This window comes from Orycteropus afer, unplaced genomic scaffold (genome assembly GCF_000298275.1).
Source record: "Orycteropus afer afer isolate SDZICR_OR568_19922 unplaced genomic scaffold, OryAfe1.0 scaffold00354, whole genome shotgun sequence".
NCBI lineage: Eukaryota > Metazoa > Chordata > Mammalia > Tubulidentata > Orycteropodidae > Orycteropus > Orycteropus afer.
Window position 1 is genome coordinate 2,925,654 of NW_006921941.1, and position 13,186 is coordinate 2,938,839.

General features: G+C 47.8%; 3 protein-coding genes across 3 annotated transcripts in view; 1 reads left to right on the plus strand and 2 right to left on the minus strand.

The window, feature by feature from the left end:
* Positions 1–3,538: 3,538 nt before the first annotated feature.
* Positions 3,539–4,055, minus strand: MRPL53 (mitochondrial ribosomal protein L53). The gene is made up of 3 exons (XM_007952674.1): positions 3,964–4,055; positions 3,775–3,887; positions 3,539–3,672 (listed from the first exon to the last, which is right to left on the minus strand). Exons 1-3 carry the CDS (start codon positions 4,053–4,055, stop codon positions 3,539–3,541), a joined length of 339 nt encoding a protein of 112 aa, XP_007950865.1.
* Positions 4,056–5,050: 995 nt separating this feature from the next.
* Positions 5,051–10,868, minus strand: CCDC142 (coiled-coil domain containing 142). Its single transcript, XM_042782517.1, has 8 exons — positions 9,794–10,868; positions 9,245–9,331; positions 8,998–9,165; positions 8,742–8,872; positions 8,555–8,668; positions 6,128–6,242; positions 5,765–5,942; positions 5,051–5,645 (listed from the first exon to the last, which is right to left on the minus strand). Exons 1-8 carry the CDS (start codon positions 10,866–10,868, stop codon positions 5,051–5,053), a joined length of 2,463 nt encoding a protein of 820 aa, XP_042638451.1.
* A 260-nt stretch (positions 10,869–11,128) lies between these two features.
* TTC31 (tetratricopeptide repeat domain 31) overlaps positions 11,129–13,186 on the plus strand; it is a 9,957-nt gene continuing 7,899 nt past the window's right edge. The window contains exons 1-2 of the mRNA XM_042782510.1: positions 11,129–11,168; positions 11,335–11,423. Of these exons, the coding sequence (XP_042638444.1) occupies positions 11,129–11,168; positions 11,335–11,423 (129 nt within the window). The remainder of the gene's footprint in view (positions 11,169–11,334; positions 11,424–13,186) is intronic.

Here is a 13,186-nt window from a genome sequence, read left to right on the forward strand (position 1 = left end):
ATATATATATTCTCAATAGAGAACCCGTGACAATATCTCAAGTGTTTTACAGAAAACTGAATTGGAAAATTCAAGTAACTTGACCCGGACCACAGAGCTGGGAAAGAGTTAGCTTCGAACCAAATTACATCAGAATCTTAGGATGGGTTACTTTCCTTGCATCCAGTGGTTCCTCTCCTCACAATGGAGAGTGCAGGAGAGACCTAAAAGGAGGCCTGAGGTCTCACTGCAGCTGTATCTTAGCGACCCTCCCTGCGAATTCAAACTATCTCTGGTCAGCCTAGGATTCCTTATCTGTACAATAAGAGGTTGGACTAGAAGACCACTAATGAAACCACAAGGGTGGTACAAACACTTAGAGAAGCAAACATCAAAGCAAAGGTGCTTTGGAAAAGGATCACTTGTGTTCAGGTCAGGGAAGGCAGTAGAAGTGACACCCAGATCGATATACAAGTCAACATTACATTTGATGGCAGTTCATAAATGCAACTTGGATCACAATTACTTATTTCTTATCAATAGGCCAGCAGAAAAGGTATTTTCAGAAGTACAAGTTCCTCCTATCATTAAAAACCTCTACTCCGCACCCTGTGGTGGCGAAGTCCTTAAGGCATTTGCCTGCTAGAATAAGTAAAAACAACCTGAGGTTGGTGGTTCAAATCCACCAGCCACTCTGTGGAAGGAAGACTAGGCAATCTACTTGCATATATTTACCACCTCAGAAACCCAAAGGGGGAAAAGGGGGTCACTGTGAGTCAGAATCAACTCAATGGCAGTGAGTTGTTTTTTTTACCCCCCCTAGCCATGTCTCCTATCCAAATGCCTTGTCTAAAACTAATACTTTATCTTGCATGTCTACTTCCTTATTTCATTATAATCTGGCTTCTGGCCCCACTCTCCACTAGCAGAGCTCTTGCTCATTCAGCAATCACCTGAGCAAACCCAGTGGTTGGTCACAGGTCTATCTTTCTTGCAGTCATTGTAACTGGTCTACATATATTCCAGCACTTACATATCTGAGTTCCAGTACTCATCTTTGTACCTCAGTACTAACTAGTTATGGGCACAAGGTAGATGCTAAGTATCTGTAAATTCAAAAAATGTTTATTGTACACTCTGTATCAGACACTATGCAAGGTGCTGCAGACAAAAAAGACAAAAGCCTCAACCTCAAGTTCACAATCTAGAAGCACAGTGCCAGTACTCAATCTGTTTACAGCAATGGTTGAACCAGCCCAAATTTTACATATAAGGGGAGTTAAGATTGGTCCAATAGTTGGTTAATCACAGAATTAGGGAACTCCAATCCAGGCAGTCAGTGTTCTTTCAACTATACCATAAGGACTCTTAGATAACAGTAGTTAACTACGTTCCCAGCAACATTATAGGCATTCTACAGGTATTAACTCATTTAATTCTCTCAGCAGAACTATGAGGTAGAAAATTGAGAAAATTGAAATCAGGAGATTAATTATGAGAGAATAAGTAAAAAGTCATGTTTCGAGCACAGGCAATAGCAGCCTGGCTCTTCACTATCACACTATACTGCCTCCTGCTTTTTTGAGAGGTAGTGGTGGGGGCAGATTCCTTTAAAAAAAAAAAATTGCCTTAGACTCATCGTGATTCCATGTGTGTCAGAGCAAAACTGTGCCCCATAGGGTTTTCAGTGCTGATTTTTCTTAAGTGGATTGCCAGGATTTTCTTCTAAGGCCTTTCTTCCAACCTACCAACCTTTCAGCTAATAGCCAAGTGCTGAACTGTTTGTGCCATCTAGGGACTTCCCTTTTAAGTAGGGAAGTATAGTAATGATGTAGTGATTAGGCTCAAGTGGATGTATTGGGCAAAGTACACAGCAGCCAATGTGTGGAGGTGCTTGGTAGCTTGGCTAAGCATTCCAAAGTTCTTCTCTAAACCAGTGGCTTTCACCCATGTTTTTCTACAACCCATGGAAAGAAATAATTTTATATTACTCCTCAGTACATGCAGATACAGGAGCCCTGGTGGCACAATGTTTAAGCACTTGACTGCTATTCAAAACTACCAGCAGCTCCACAAGAGAGAAGACCTGGCTATCTGCTCCCATAAAGATTACAGCCTAGGAAACTCTATGGGCAATTCTATTCTCATACAGATTCACTGTGAGTCAGAATTGACTTGGTAGTACACAATATGCAGATACATACACATATGTACTATATATTATATATACATTATTATAAGCTTAAAAACAAAGTTCCTTAAAAAAATGCTTTCCTGGAGGGATGGACACAGGGAAGACATAACTATCAGGAGGAGGTGGGAGGGGAGCTGTTGCATTGTGGTAAATTGTAGTCAATGTCATGAGACAAAGTGTATGTGAACTGCTGTATGGAAAGTGAATTTGCTCTGTAAATTTTCACCCAAATCACACACAAAAAAAGAATGCTTTCCACTCTGATTTTTTAAAATTCTATTTCACATTTTTTTAATGGCTGAGTTAACCCCTTAAATTGATTTCATGATCCACATTATAGCGGTAACCCAGTATGAAAACTACTACTTTAGGCACTGTGTCCTGAAACAGATAGTAGTGGTAGATAAAAATCAGTGATGTGTTTTGGAAAGGTAAGCAGCAGTAAAAATGACTGAGAAAGACTGGGTGGGAGAGTACAACAATGACACAGGAGAGAGAATGGGAATGAAAGAACATTTCAGAAGCTATTGTTTAAAGCAATATTATTAGAATATTCTAAATTAACTGACTGCATGCACAAGGAAGGGGAGAAAGTAGAGATAATGCTGCAGTTTCAAGCCCAGGTGGTTGAGCAGACGAAGTCTTTAATAGGAATGGGGTGTCAGGTGAGAGACAAATATGTGTGTATGTAAGACTATCAAATCTATTTTGGACAAGGAGTACTAGTAAGACTTTGGGGAGACTGGTAGCAGGTAACCTGAGTTGGGAGAATGCAGCACAGAAAACTGGATTAGAGCTAAACAAAAATGTAAGTTTTAACTCTAGAAAGCATTGTTCAGTTAGGAGAGGACGAGATACTCCAGGAACAATGTACAGAGATATTTAAAAAAAAAAAAGGATAAAGGTATACAACTATCAAAAAATAACCCTACACAGGTAACTAAAGATTAAATATACTGAGAAGCATTAGGACTCAAGAGAAGAGTTTTCACAAAGAAGTGAATTAAGAGTGATAGATGCTACTGAGATGAAAAGATGAGAACTAACATCTCATTAGTTACTTGATTAGATTACTCTCAAAAGTAAGAGGTACCTTGAGTATATGGTCCAATTGAAAAGGGTTGAGTGATGGTAAGAAAGTGAAATAAATTCAAGTTCGTACAGACCCCTCTCCGATTCTGCCTCCTTCCAGAATTTGTTGGATTTGCAATGGCAGGGCTTTTTGGGGGAGGGGGTGGGAGGGTATGGGGGAGGGAGGTTGTGTTCTTTGTCCCTCCAGATAGTGATGTGAGTGCTGAGGTCAAGCTCTTCTTAGATAACTGTCCTAGTCACAGGCTGAAATCTGTCGGTTAGCAGATCTTGCCGTCAGCCCCGCCTGGGACCCGGGCCCGGCTTATCCCCGGTGGCCGCGTTCCTAGCCTGGATGTGGGAGGCGAAGGCAGTGAGCATCTCCTGGGCGGTGAGGTGGAAGCCGCGCATAATCAGACGGTGTCCGTCTCCTGGGTAAAAAAACAAACGAATAAGGCATTGGCAGGGTTGGGGCTAAGGGGCGCATGGGCTGTCTGCCGCCCCCTCCAGCCCGATTCCCCACCCAAGCCCACCAAACAGCACGTCCACGCAGGGTTCGGAGCCGTCGTGCCTCACGTCCGCAATCACCGAGCACTGGAGGTTTGTGGAGCGGACCTTGTCGCTGCTCACCGCCTGGAGGAAGGTCCTGCGGTGGTAAAACGCAGGCGGGGGCTCAGACTCATAATGCGAGGAAGGCGTGCCCTTTCCCGTCTCCCGCATACCTCGTAGACTCCACGTTCTTCTCGAAGGGGCAGAACTGAACACGAATCTGCTTTACCGACCGCAGCCCGAGCCGAGCCAAGGCCGCCGCCATTGTAACCTCTGCCCCGGAAGGGACTCGCGCGTGCGGAAGTCTTGCCCACTACGAAAGGATGCCATCTCCGGGGTTGGGCGGCCCGCGGGGTTCCGCCAGCTAGGGCGTCTCAGCCGCTGCCCGCCGCTCGGAGTTCCTCAGCCCAAGAGGCGGGAAGGAAGGCGGAAGAGAAGAGATTTCGGTGCTGGGTATGGAGTCACCTGCCAGGGTCACACAGCGAAGGGCCCAAAGTACCCATCAGTAAATATATCGTTAATAGTCCTCTTGTACTAATCACAGTGAAGACAAAAACATCCCGCAAAACTCCTTTGCACCTAGCTTCGAAACGTCGGTCTTCTGCAGCCTTTTCCCTTCAGTATCCTGCGTGCCAGATCTAGGTTACCACCATCTTAAATCCTGGTCCCCTCCATGGAGAGAGTGTACTACTACTGCAGGTATTATATGCCTACCAGGAGGTAACTGAAGATTAAACATGCTGAATAACCAAAGCTTAAATGATTGAAAATAGGACTGAGGAGGGGAATACAGGGTAACAGCCTTTGGGACTGATCCATGTGCAGAAATGCCTGTTTCACCTTTGTGGTACCTGATAATTTTGTTTCCAGCCTGGCTCCTGGGACTAAGAGGAAGTGGCATCTAGGCTCTGTTGTCTGTTGCTGTTCCTTTTCCCTGTCTCCTAGGATCCAACCTTCTAACCCTCCTCCCAGCTTCTGGCCCTCAGATGTTTTCACTGATGGGAAAACAGGCCTGAGTCTCTCAAGGATGCTGACCTCCAGGTTCCAGGCCGTGGTCTTGCCCTTCACTTTGGATTCCAGGCTCTGCAGTGATCTTGGATTCTTAGCTTGTAAGTCCAGGCTCATATGTACCTTGTGTTTCTCAGGTATGGTCTCCTAAGCTCCCAGTTCCAGACCTCTTTAATATGCAATTCCAAATGTCTGAGCTTCTTCAGCTACAGATGAGGAGCTCTGCCTTTCTAGTTCCTGGTCCCAGGCTCCTTACTGTTCAGGACTGATTCCCAGGCAAGAAAGAAAATGCAGGTGCCAATGGGGGCGCTGGTGCTGCCTCAGGGCAAGCCAGGCCTGCTGATTTCCCACCAGGTAAGCCTCAGGGCTAGGTCCCCCTCCCCATAGTGTGCTTAGCAACTGAGCTGTCTGGGCTGGGGATGCTCCAGGCCGAAGAGGGGGCTCCAAGCTCTCCAGGCTGTTGAGGCTGCTGCTGGGCAATTCCGTGGTCTGGACCTCATTACAAGCACCTGGTGAGGCCAGAGTGGAAAGCAGATGGTTTGTGAAGTGCTGAAGCCAGACCAATGGTGAGGATAGGTAGAGGAAGGGTACATTAAAGAGCAAGAGAGGGGCAAAGAGCCTGGGGAGGGGGAGGAGGAGTGACTCACAGCAACAGAGAAGCGTCCTGTGGACTCTTGTTTGGGGCAAGGGCTGCTGCAACAAACATAGCAGGGCCCCATCCAGCCTCTGGAAGATGCTGAGCGTGAGCAGTGTCTGGCGAAGGTCTGGGGACAAGCCCCACTGCTCTTCTTCCAGCAATTCCCGGACCACTCCAAAGTCCTGTCTGAGTTGCAGTGCCCCCTGCAGGCTGAAGGCCAAGGTACAGTGTCTCCACCAGACCCTCCTGCTTCTGCAAACTGCTTTGCCCCACTTATTCTCCAACCCTTTCCCCAGTTCCCCCCTGCCATTATCTCATTTTCTCCCCACCTGAACCGGATCCTATGGGTGAGGATGTGGTCAAGCCAGGCACCCAGGATGGCTGTCAGTGCATGACCAAGGGCAGGAGCCTGGGCTTTGGGTGGCAATCCCTGCAGGCCTTGCAACACAGGCTCCAGTACAGTACGGACCACCAACACAGCATATTCACTAGGAATGCTAGGCATTTCTGGAGTGAGAGAAGAGAAAGGGCTGTGGAGATACACTGAACCCTTAAATGGAGTGTTAGGGGGAAGAGCCGGATTTCTAGGGTGGGAGTGGACCCAGTGAAGGTAGGGATAAGGCCAGGGTTTGGAGGAGACAGGATAGTATTATCCTCTTGGATCCCTGGAAGGGGATGCTGGCACCAATTACCAGGGTAGAGACGAAGCCGCCAGTACCGACCCCGTGGCATGTAGAGCTCAAAGCCGTGTGTGGCTTGTTTATAACATTCTTGAGAAAAGAGATTTAGTGACTCTTCAGGCAGGAGCTGTGGGACAGGGAGAGAGTAAAAGAGGCTTATTTGTTACAGGTTTATCAAGTTATGAAACCTTTCTAAATGTGAAACGTTTAACCTGGGGTCCATAAAACTCCAGAGTTGTATGCAACATAATTGTGTGGTCCTGGGAATTTTCTAAGGAGAAGTGCCATAGCTTTCATGGGGTTTTCCAATAGGTTTGGACCCAAAAAGACTATGAACAATTGCCTTAAGATTACCCTGCTTGACCAACCAGGTTTGCTGGTCTGATAGAGCCTGGTGGAACCACTGAGACTATGTCCCCTAGCTGCCCTTCAGGTCTGGAATTGAACCCACACCTGTGGCTTCCAGCCAAACAAAAGATAGGCATATGAGTTGAACATTTACCTGAGGTAGATACACTCCTTGGAGAGAACAATCATGGGAGAAAGAAGGGCTGCTTATGCACAGGGAGACAGCTCAGGGGGCAGGAGTGCACAGAGGGATGGACACAGGGAAGAGGTAACTATGGGGAGAAAGTGGGAGGGGAGCTGTTGCATTGGGGTAAATTGCAGTCAATGTCATGAGACAAAGTATATGTGAACTGCTGTACGGAAAGTGAATTTGCTCTGTAAACTTTCACCCAAGTCACAGTTAAAAAAAAAAGATTACCCTGCTTGCCCCAGCTTGGTTCAGAAAATGGAAGATCACTGAGATTAATTTTATTCTAAAAAAAAAAACATTAATAGGATAAAGAAACCCCACCACCACCACCACCAACTCCCAATGTCCAAAAGCACATGATAGAGGGTATGCATGATCTGGAGATAGAGAGGCTGAGAGAAGAAATGGGAATTGTAACAATCTTCTGATAATCATCTACGAAGGGAGGTCCACTACAGCTGGATCAAACATCTTTCATCACCTTCACTGATTCTCTCCTGCTCTTACAACAGGTCCCCATCATTCATGAGATAAAGCCCAGATTCTTTGGGCTGGTGTTCAGTGCCCTCCACAACACAATTTGATGCCAACGAGTTTAGTCCCCCACTACACACACACACACACACATATACACACACAGAGAGGGAGCTTCTGTTCTGTCAGGTCAATTCCCCACTATTCCTCCAAGGTTCTATGAATTCTCACTCCTAGTATTCCCTGCTGTACCTCTGAATCTGCCCAATCACCTGCTGTAGCCACAGGACCACCATGGTCTTCTCTCCTTAGAACTTCTATGACCATCACTATCTACTTTACCCATGATGAGCTTGCTCTGGCACATGTTGCGTTTGAGAAAATAGCAGTAAATAAAGAGCACATAACAATAACAACAAAGGTGGGAATCCTCAACCAGCAAATGCAGATGATGGGAGCCAAGAAGAGCTAAAGTGTGGGAGTCCACAGTACCAAGGATTTATGGGTGAATGGAAATGCAGATAGAAAAGGAGCAGAGGGTCAAGGACTGAATTCTAAAGTCTTGCCCCTATCAGAGCAAAGAGGAGAAAAATGGGCAGGAACAGAAAACAAAACAAAAACCAGAGACATCTTCCATGGGAGGACTAGATAATGTGCAGAATGAAGAAAAATTAAAATAGCAGCATAATAGCTTTATTCATAAATACAGAAGAACATATTAGAAGAAACAGCCAAGAGTAGACAAAAAAATACCATTATGGAACAAGAATTAGAAGTGCAATAGGAGGCATTTAAAGTGCTAGTTTTTCATCAGAAGCCTTGTAAAATAATATTCTATTTCACTTTTAATTATAGACAGCATTACTGTAATAAAAATACAAATTAAACTTTTAAAAAGAAGAGAAGCATTATATTCAAAGCAGTAAGTAAAGGGAAAGGTTCAGTCATTTATCCTGCTTTTTCTAGACAAAATATACCTAATAATTAAAGAAAGCAAGTTTCTCTTTATAGGAATAATCCAGCTAATAAATGAAGCAGGAATAATGGAATTGGAATAGCATCACTTTGCAACCCTTAATGAAGTAATGGATCTAGGAAATGATCATCAATGGCTGTTAACATCACAGAATGACAGCCTGACATTTTGGAGGTGGAGAGAAATACAGATGAAACAAAACTGACATGAACTGATAATTGTTAAACCTTTGTGATGGGAACACAAGGGTCCATTATACTCCTCTATTCTTGCATAGGTCTGAAATTTTCCGTAATAAAAAATTAGAAAACAAAACAACAGAACAAGAAAAGAAATTTAGCAGAGATTTCAAGGAGATTCCAAGTCACTGAGATGTTCCAACCCTTCTACCCCCCAAAGCTGGGCACAGAAGAGGGTCTTAAACTGCTACTACCAAGGCCCCTGTTTTCACCTGGATCTGTGAAGTTAGCTTCTGGATCTCCAGGCCAAGCTGCTGCTCCACCTCCAAGACCAAACTTTTCCCTGAGGCTAGGCTAGACAGAGCTTGTGCCATGTGCAGTAGAGGCTTTGGAAAGAAAAAGGGAGTAAGGTCTGAGCCCCACTCAGGCTGCTCCCTTCCCAACTCCCCAGTTACTCACAGGCAAGTCCTTCTGGATCAGGAGCAGGAAAGATCTTGGGACCCATGCTGCCAGGTGTTGCTGGACCCTTCCCCAAAACCAGAGCAAGGTGGTCTGGAGGGTAGAGAGTCCCAGAGCGAGAGGTTCAGGACCTGAGGAAGAGAGAAGAGTAGTTGAGGGGGCCATAGAGCATCTTTGGGAGGGGAGGCAGACTTCAGAATGGCGAAAAGGGGACATTTTCAACTATTCTGTTCCCCAGCCCAGCCCATCATCTCACCTGGAGGCTGACAAAGCATCAGCCCTGACCTGGGTTCCTGAAGGGCATCCAAGAGAGGCGGGAAGAGCTGTTGCAGAAGTACAGTCGTTTGAGAGCTGGAGCTACCATCCGAGGATGAGGGAAGGGTGTTTTGATCCCCATGAGCCAATCCCAAGGCCTGGCAGAAGCCTGTGGATGAAGAGGCATGGTCTGATAGGGGATGGACAATCTGAGACTCATGTCACCCCTAATACCCTTTTCTTCTCACCTTGATCCCAGCTCCAGATGAGTGGCTGATGAAGTAGGCTGTAGCACAAAGAAGCCAGCTCCTTCTCACATTCCTGAGGTAGTGATGCTAGTGGGAGAAATCACCCTGAAGCCTGAAAACAGCCACTCTTTCCCAAAACCAGTGTCCATTCACTGATGGAGGCTGGGGGAAGAGGCTGCCTCTAAAACTCACAACCGGGATGGAAGGCAAGACTGCCTTGAAAACCCAGAAGCTATAGTCTGAAACCTAAAAACATTCATTCTAAAGGGCCTGCTTTTGTCAGGACCCATGCCAGTCAGGCTGGCAGATACATAAGCTGATTAGGGATAAGAAAAAGATCCCATTGTTGTTGTTGTGTGCTGGAGTTGGACCCGACTCATAGTGACCCCTCCTTGGGTTTCCAAGGCGGTGTCACTACGGAAGTAGATTGCCCAGCCTTCCTTCCGAGGAGGGTTTGAACCACCAGCCTTCTGGTTGGTAGTTAAGTGCCTTAGGCACTAGGCTACCAGAGCTCCCTTCCCAAAAGCCAATCCAGGCCCCATCACTCACCCTGACCCAATGCCTGACTCAGCTGTTGTGCGGCTGCCCTGGGGTCCTTCCAAAGTCCCAGCTTCAGGTCCAGACTCTGAGCACAGGCTGCCCATAGCAGCGTCCAATACTGGCTCCACAGGGCCCCAGCCTCTCCAAGCCCCAGTCCACTGCTGGATGACCCTGCCACGCACCCCACCAGGCCCAGCAGCCCTGGCAGCAGCTCCCGCTCCTCTTGACACTGCCTGCGCAGCTGGTCCCTCAAACCTGGTCCCTTGAATGCCACATCGAGCCGATCTGCCACTTGGCAACCTCGCTCCCCCGCCAGGAGGCGGAGCACTCGGGCCGAAGTAAAAGGGCGCGCTGCCCCTGGGACTTGGGTCACAGCTTTTCCCTGTAGCTGGTGGTAGGTGGGAAGAACCAGAAGCAGCTCTGAGAGCTGGGACGACAGGCCCGGGCTGGAGGGCGCCCGGCCCAGGGCGCGAAGCTGCATCTCGATGGCAGCATCCAGGCGCTGAGTAGCTAGTCCGACAAGGCGCGTCAGGAGCAGCGGCTCGAAGGGATCAAGAAACCGGGTTCGCAGGACGGACCCTCGGGAAGGGTGCGGTAGCAGGTCGCAGCACAGCTGGAGCAACGGGCTCGGACCAGGCGATGGTGTACCGAGACTCAGGGTCCTTAGAAGGTGCAGAGTCGCCTGCAGCTGGCGAGTGCAGTCGCGGGCCCGGAGGAGCTGCTCCCGTTGGCGGTGCAGCCGCAGCAACACAGTCCGAAGACGCTGTAGCACTGGAGGAATTGGGCTGCCTGCTGCCGGCTCCCGGCTCCTGTCTGCAACCCCAGCCTCGTGGTCCTCGCTCGCGTCCGCCGACACCGCCCCAGTCCACCACACTTGCCCTCCCGGAGCTTCACCCGGCCGTGAGCCCAGGCAGGCGATGCTCCCGGCAACTGGCAGCCCCCGCCAGCCGCGAACCTCTCCCGAGGTAGCGCCCGCCCACCTTCCCTCCCACAGCTCCTCCGCAGCGCCCCCGGGTTGCACCCACAGCGGCGGCAAGGCAGCGAGTGGAGGCAGAAGGCCACCAGGGCGAGACGCCTGGGCCATCGGGCGGCAGGTCCGAAACGGACTTATCGATTCTCACTTCCCCGCACCGCCCTACGCCTGCCGTAGCTGGGACTCCGCCCCGTCCCGGGAGCCGTCATATCTTGCCAGAGAGCCTCCAGAACGCTGATGACCTCTCTCGTGCTCCGTAATCAGAGGCTTCTGCCCGTAACAAAGATGGTTACCTACTCTGACCCACCCTGTTCTTCGGCCAGTATCAAATACAAGAATATCTTTCACTTTCGAGTCACTGTTGACAGGAGATGGCGCCGATTCCGAAGACTGTGGGGCGGATCAACCTAGGTGAGCGGGCGTCACAAGACGGGAAGGGGTCCAGGAGGGCAAAAGTGGGCCTACTAGAGCCTACCTGTGGACGGTTTCAAAAGTATTTTAAGCTTCACGCAGAGGAAAAAGGGCTCTGGCCTCGATTCGAAGCACCCTGACGCTGCGCCACCTTCCTCTCCTATAGACTGTCCTTTGAGGCCCGGCTGCCCGCAAGGGGTCGCTGCTGTCTCCAAACTCTGCAAGGAATTCGGTCCTGAGGACTACCGCGAAGAGGTAAAAGGGACTCCCAGCTTCCCTGGTCCCTGTTTATCTGTGCCACGCCCCCTTTCAACTAGTCAGTGCTGAGGCCAGCGATGAGTCTGCCTACGCTGGGCTCTTGGGGTTTGGGGGAGTTATAGCCTCAGTCCCTGCCGGGGAGAAGCGCTGAAAGAGACAGGCGTGGGGCGGGGCAGAGAACGATGCTGCCAGGATAAATGCTCAGAGTGGACTGGATAGGGCAAACGAGGGCCTCTGAGTTGAGGGTAGGGGGCTGGGTAGTAATTCCTTAGGGAAAAACACAAAGGACAGAGGGGACAGTGTGAATGAAGACACTGAAACAAAGAAAAATTAACAGAACTTCACAGAAGTGCGATCAAAGTGGAGGATGTGGTTGGAACAATAAGAAATGTGGTTAAAAAGGAGGCACAAAGTGACTTGAAAGTTCTTGTCGGTACAGGGGTTTGGATGTCCTCAAGTAAATGACAGAGTTATTGACGAGGGACAGGATCAAATTTGAAAGCATTGAGAAACCATACTTCCACCTGCGTCCTAGGAGTCTCTGAAAACTTTAAATTCAACAAATCCAGAAATTAATTCATTTTTGCACATTCTTTGCTTTTCCTCTAATTTCCCTTTTGATTAATAACTCAAACTTCCATCTAGTTGCTTAATCCAGAAATCTGAGAATCATCCTATAATCTTTTCCTTCCTTTACCACACACATTTAGTCAGTCACTAAAATCTACTTTTGAAATGTCTCAAATTCATTCCTGCATCTCTGCCATCTTCTTTAGTTCAGGGCTTCATTCTCTTTGGCCTGAGCTGTTGTAATGACCTGTTAACTAACCATTCTATCCTAAGACTCATCTCCTTCCCCAGTACTCTTTCATTTGAGCTTTTCACTTCCCAGATCAGATCAGGTCTCACCATTGACAAGACAAAGTCCAAACTGACTAGGTCACATATTTGAGAACATGGTCTGCCTACATCTCTATAGTCTCCTCAGCAGCCTCTCTACTTCTGGTCTTTCATTCAACACACATCTGAGCATCTACTCTGTATTAAACACTGTTCTAGACATTGGGAAGAAAGAAGTGTGCCAAACCAAAAAAAAAAAAAAAATCCTACATTCAATGAATTAGAAGTATTAGTGGAGCAGCCAGTCAACAAACAAACAACATAGCATGCCAACTAATGGGTGGAAAAGGCAAAGCAGGAGGATAGGGAGTGCTGGGTGAAGTTGGAAGTTGCTGTTTTTAAAAGGGATGGTCAGAGATCTGACGGAGTGAGTCATTTACTGGGGGAAAGGGCATTCCTGACTGGAAATAACAGGAAAGTGCAAAAACCCTGAGATGGGAGACCACTTGGTGTGTTTTAGGAACTGCAAAGGAGACCACTGTGGCAGAAGAAGATGATGAGAGGGTAGGAGATGATTCATGAAGGTATTAGAGGGCAAGATCATCTATGGCCATAGAGTGAATTAAGAGAGTAGTCTTGGGGGAAAGGTTGAAACAAACTCACCAAGAAATTACATTTGAGAATATAAGACTTGGCAAAAGTGTCCAACAGTTTAAGTGAGCATGTTGTTGAAATAGGACTGTCTCTCCTGAGGGTAGCCCTGGATCTAAAATTGTTTAGAAAGTTTAGTGTACCTCAGTGATCTGAAGTTGCTGCCTGTAGATTATTGTAACAGCCTGGAGTTTCATGAGGCTTCTAACTTTCTCAGTTAGTCAACCACCTAGTGAATATCTACTCTGTTTCTATACTTAATTAGGCCA

Coding starts and splice junctions, on each gene's coding strand:
- CCDC142 (XM_042782517.1), bottom strand. CDS start 10,868: ATGGCCCAGGCGTCTCGCCCTGGTGGCCTTCTGCCTCCACTCGCTGCC. Junction 6,243..8,554: donor AGCTAACTTCACAGATCCAG/GTGAAAACAGGG, acceptor CCTGTCCCACAG/CTCCTGCCTGAAGAGTCACT. Junction 5,646..5,764: donor ACCCATAGGATCCGGTTCAG/GTGGGGAGAAAA, acceptor CTTGGCCTTCAG/CCTGCAGGGGGCACTGCAAC.
- MRPL53 (XM_007952674.1), bottom strand. CDS start 4,055: ATGGCGGCGGCCTTGGCTCGGCTCGGGCTGCGGTCGGTAAAGCAGATT. Junction 3,888..3,963: donor AAGAACGTGGAGTCTACGAG/GTATGCGGGAGA, acceptor TTACCACCGCAG/GACCTTCCTCCAGGCGGTGA. Junction 3,673..3,774: donor CTGCGTGGACGTGCTGTTTG/GTGGGCTTGGGT, acceptor TTTTTTACCCAG/GAGACGGACACCGTCTGATT.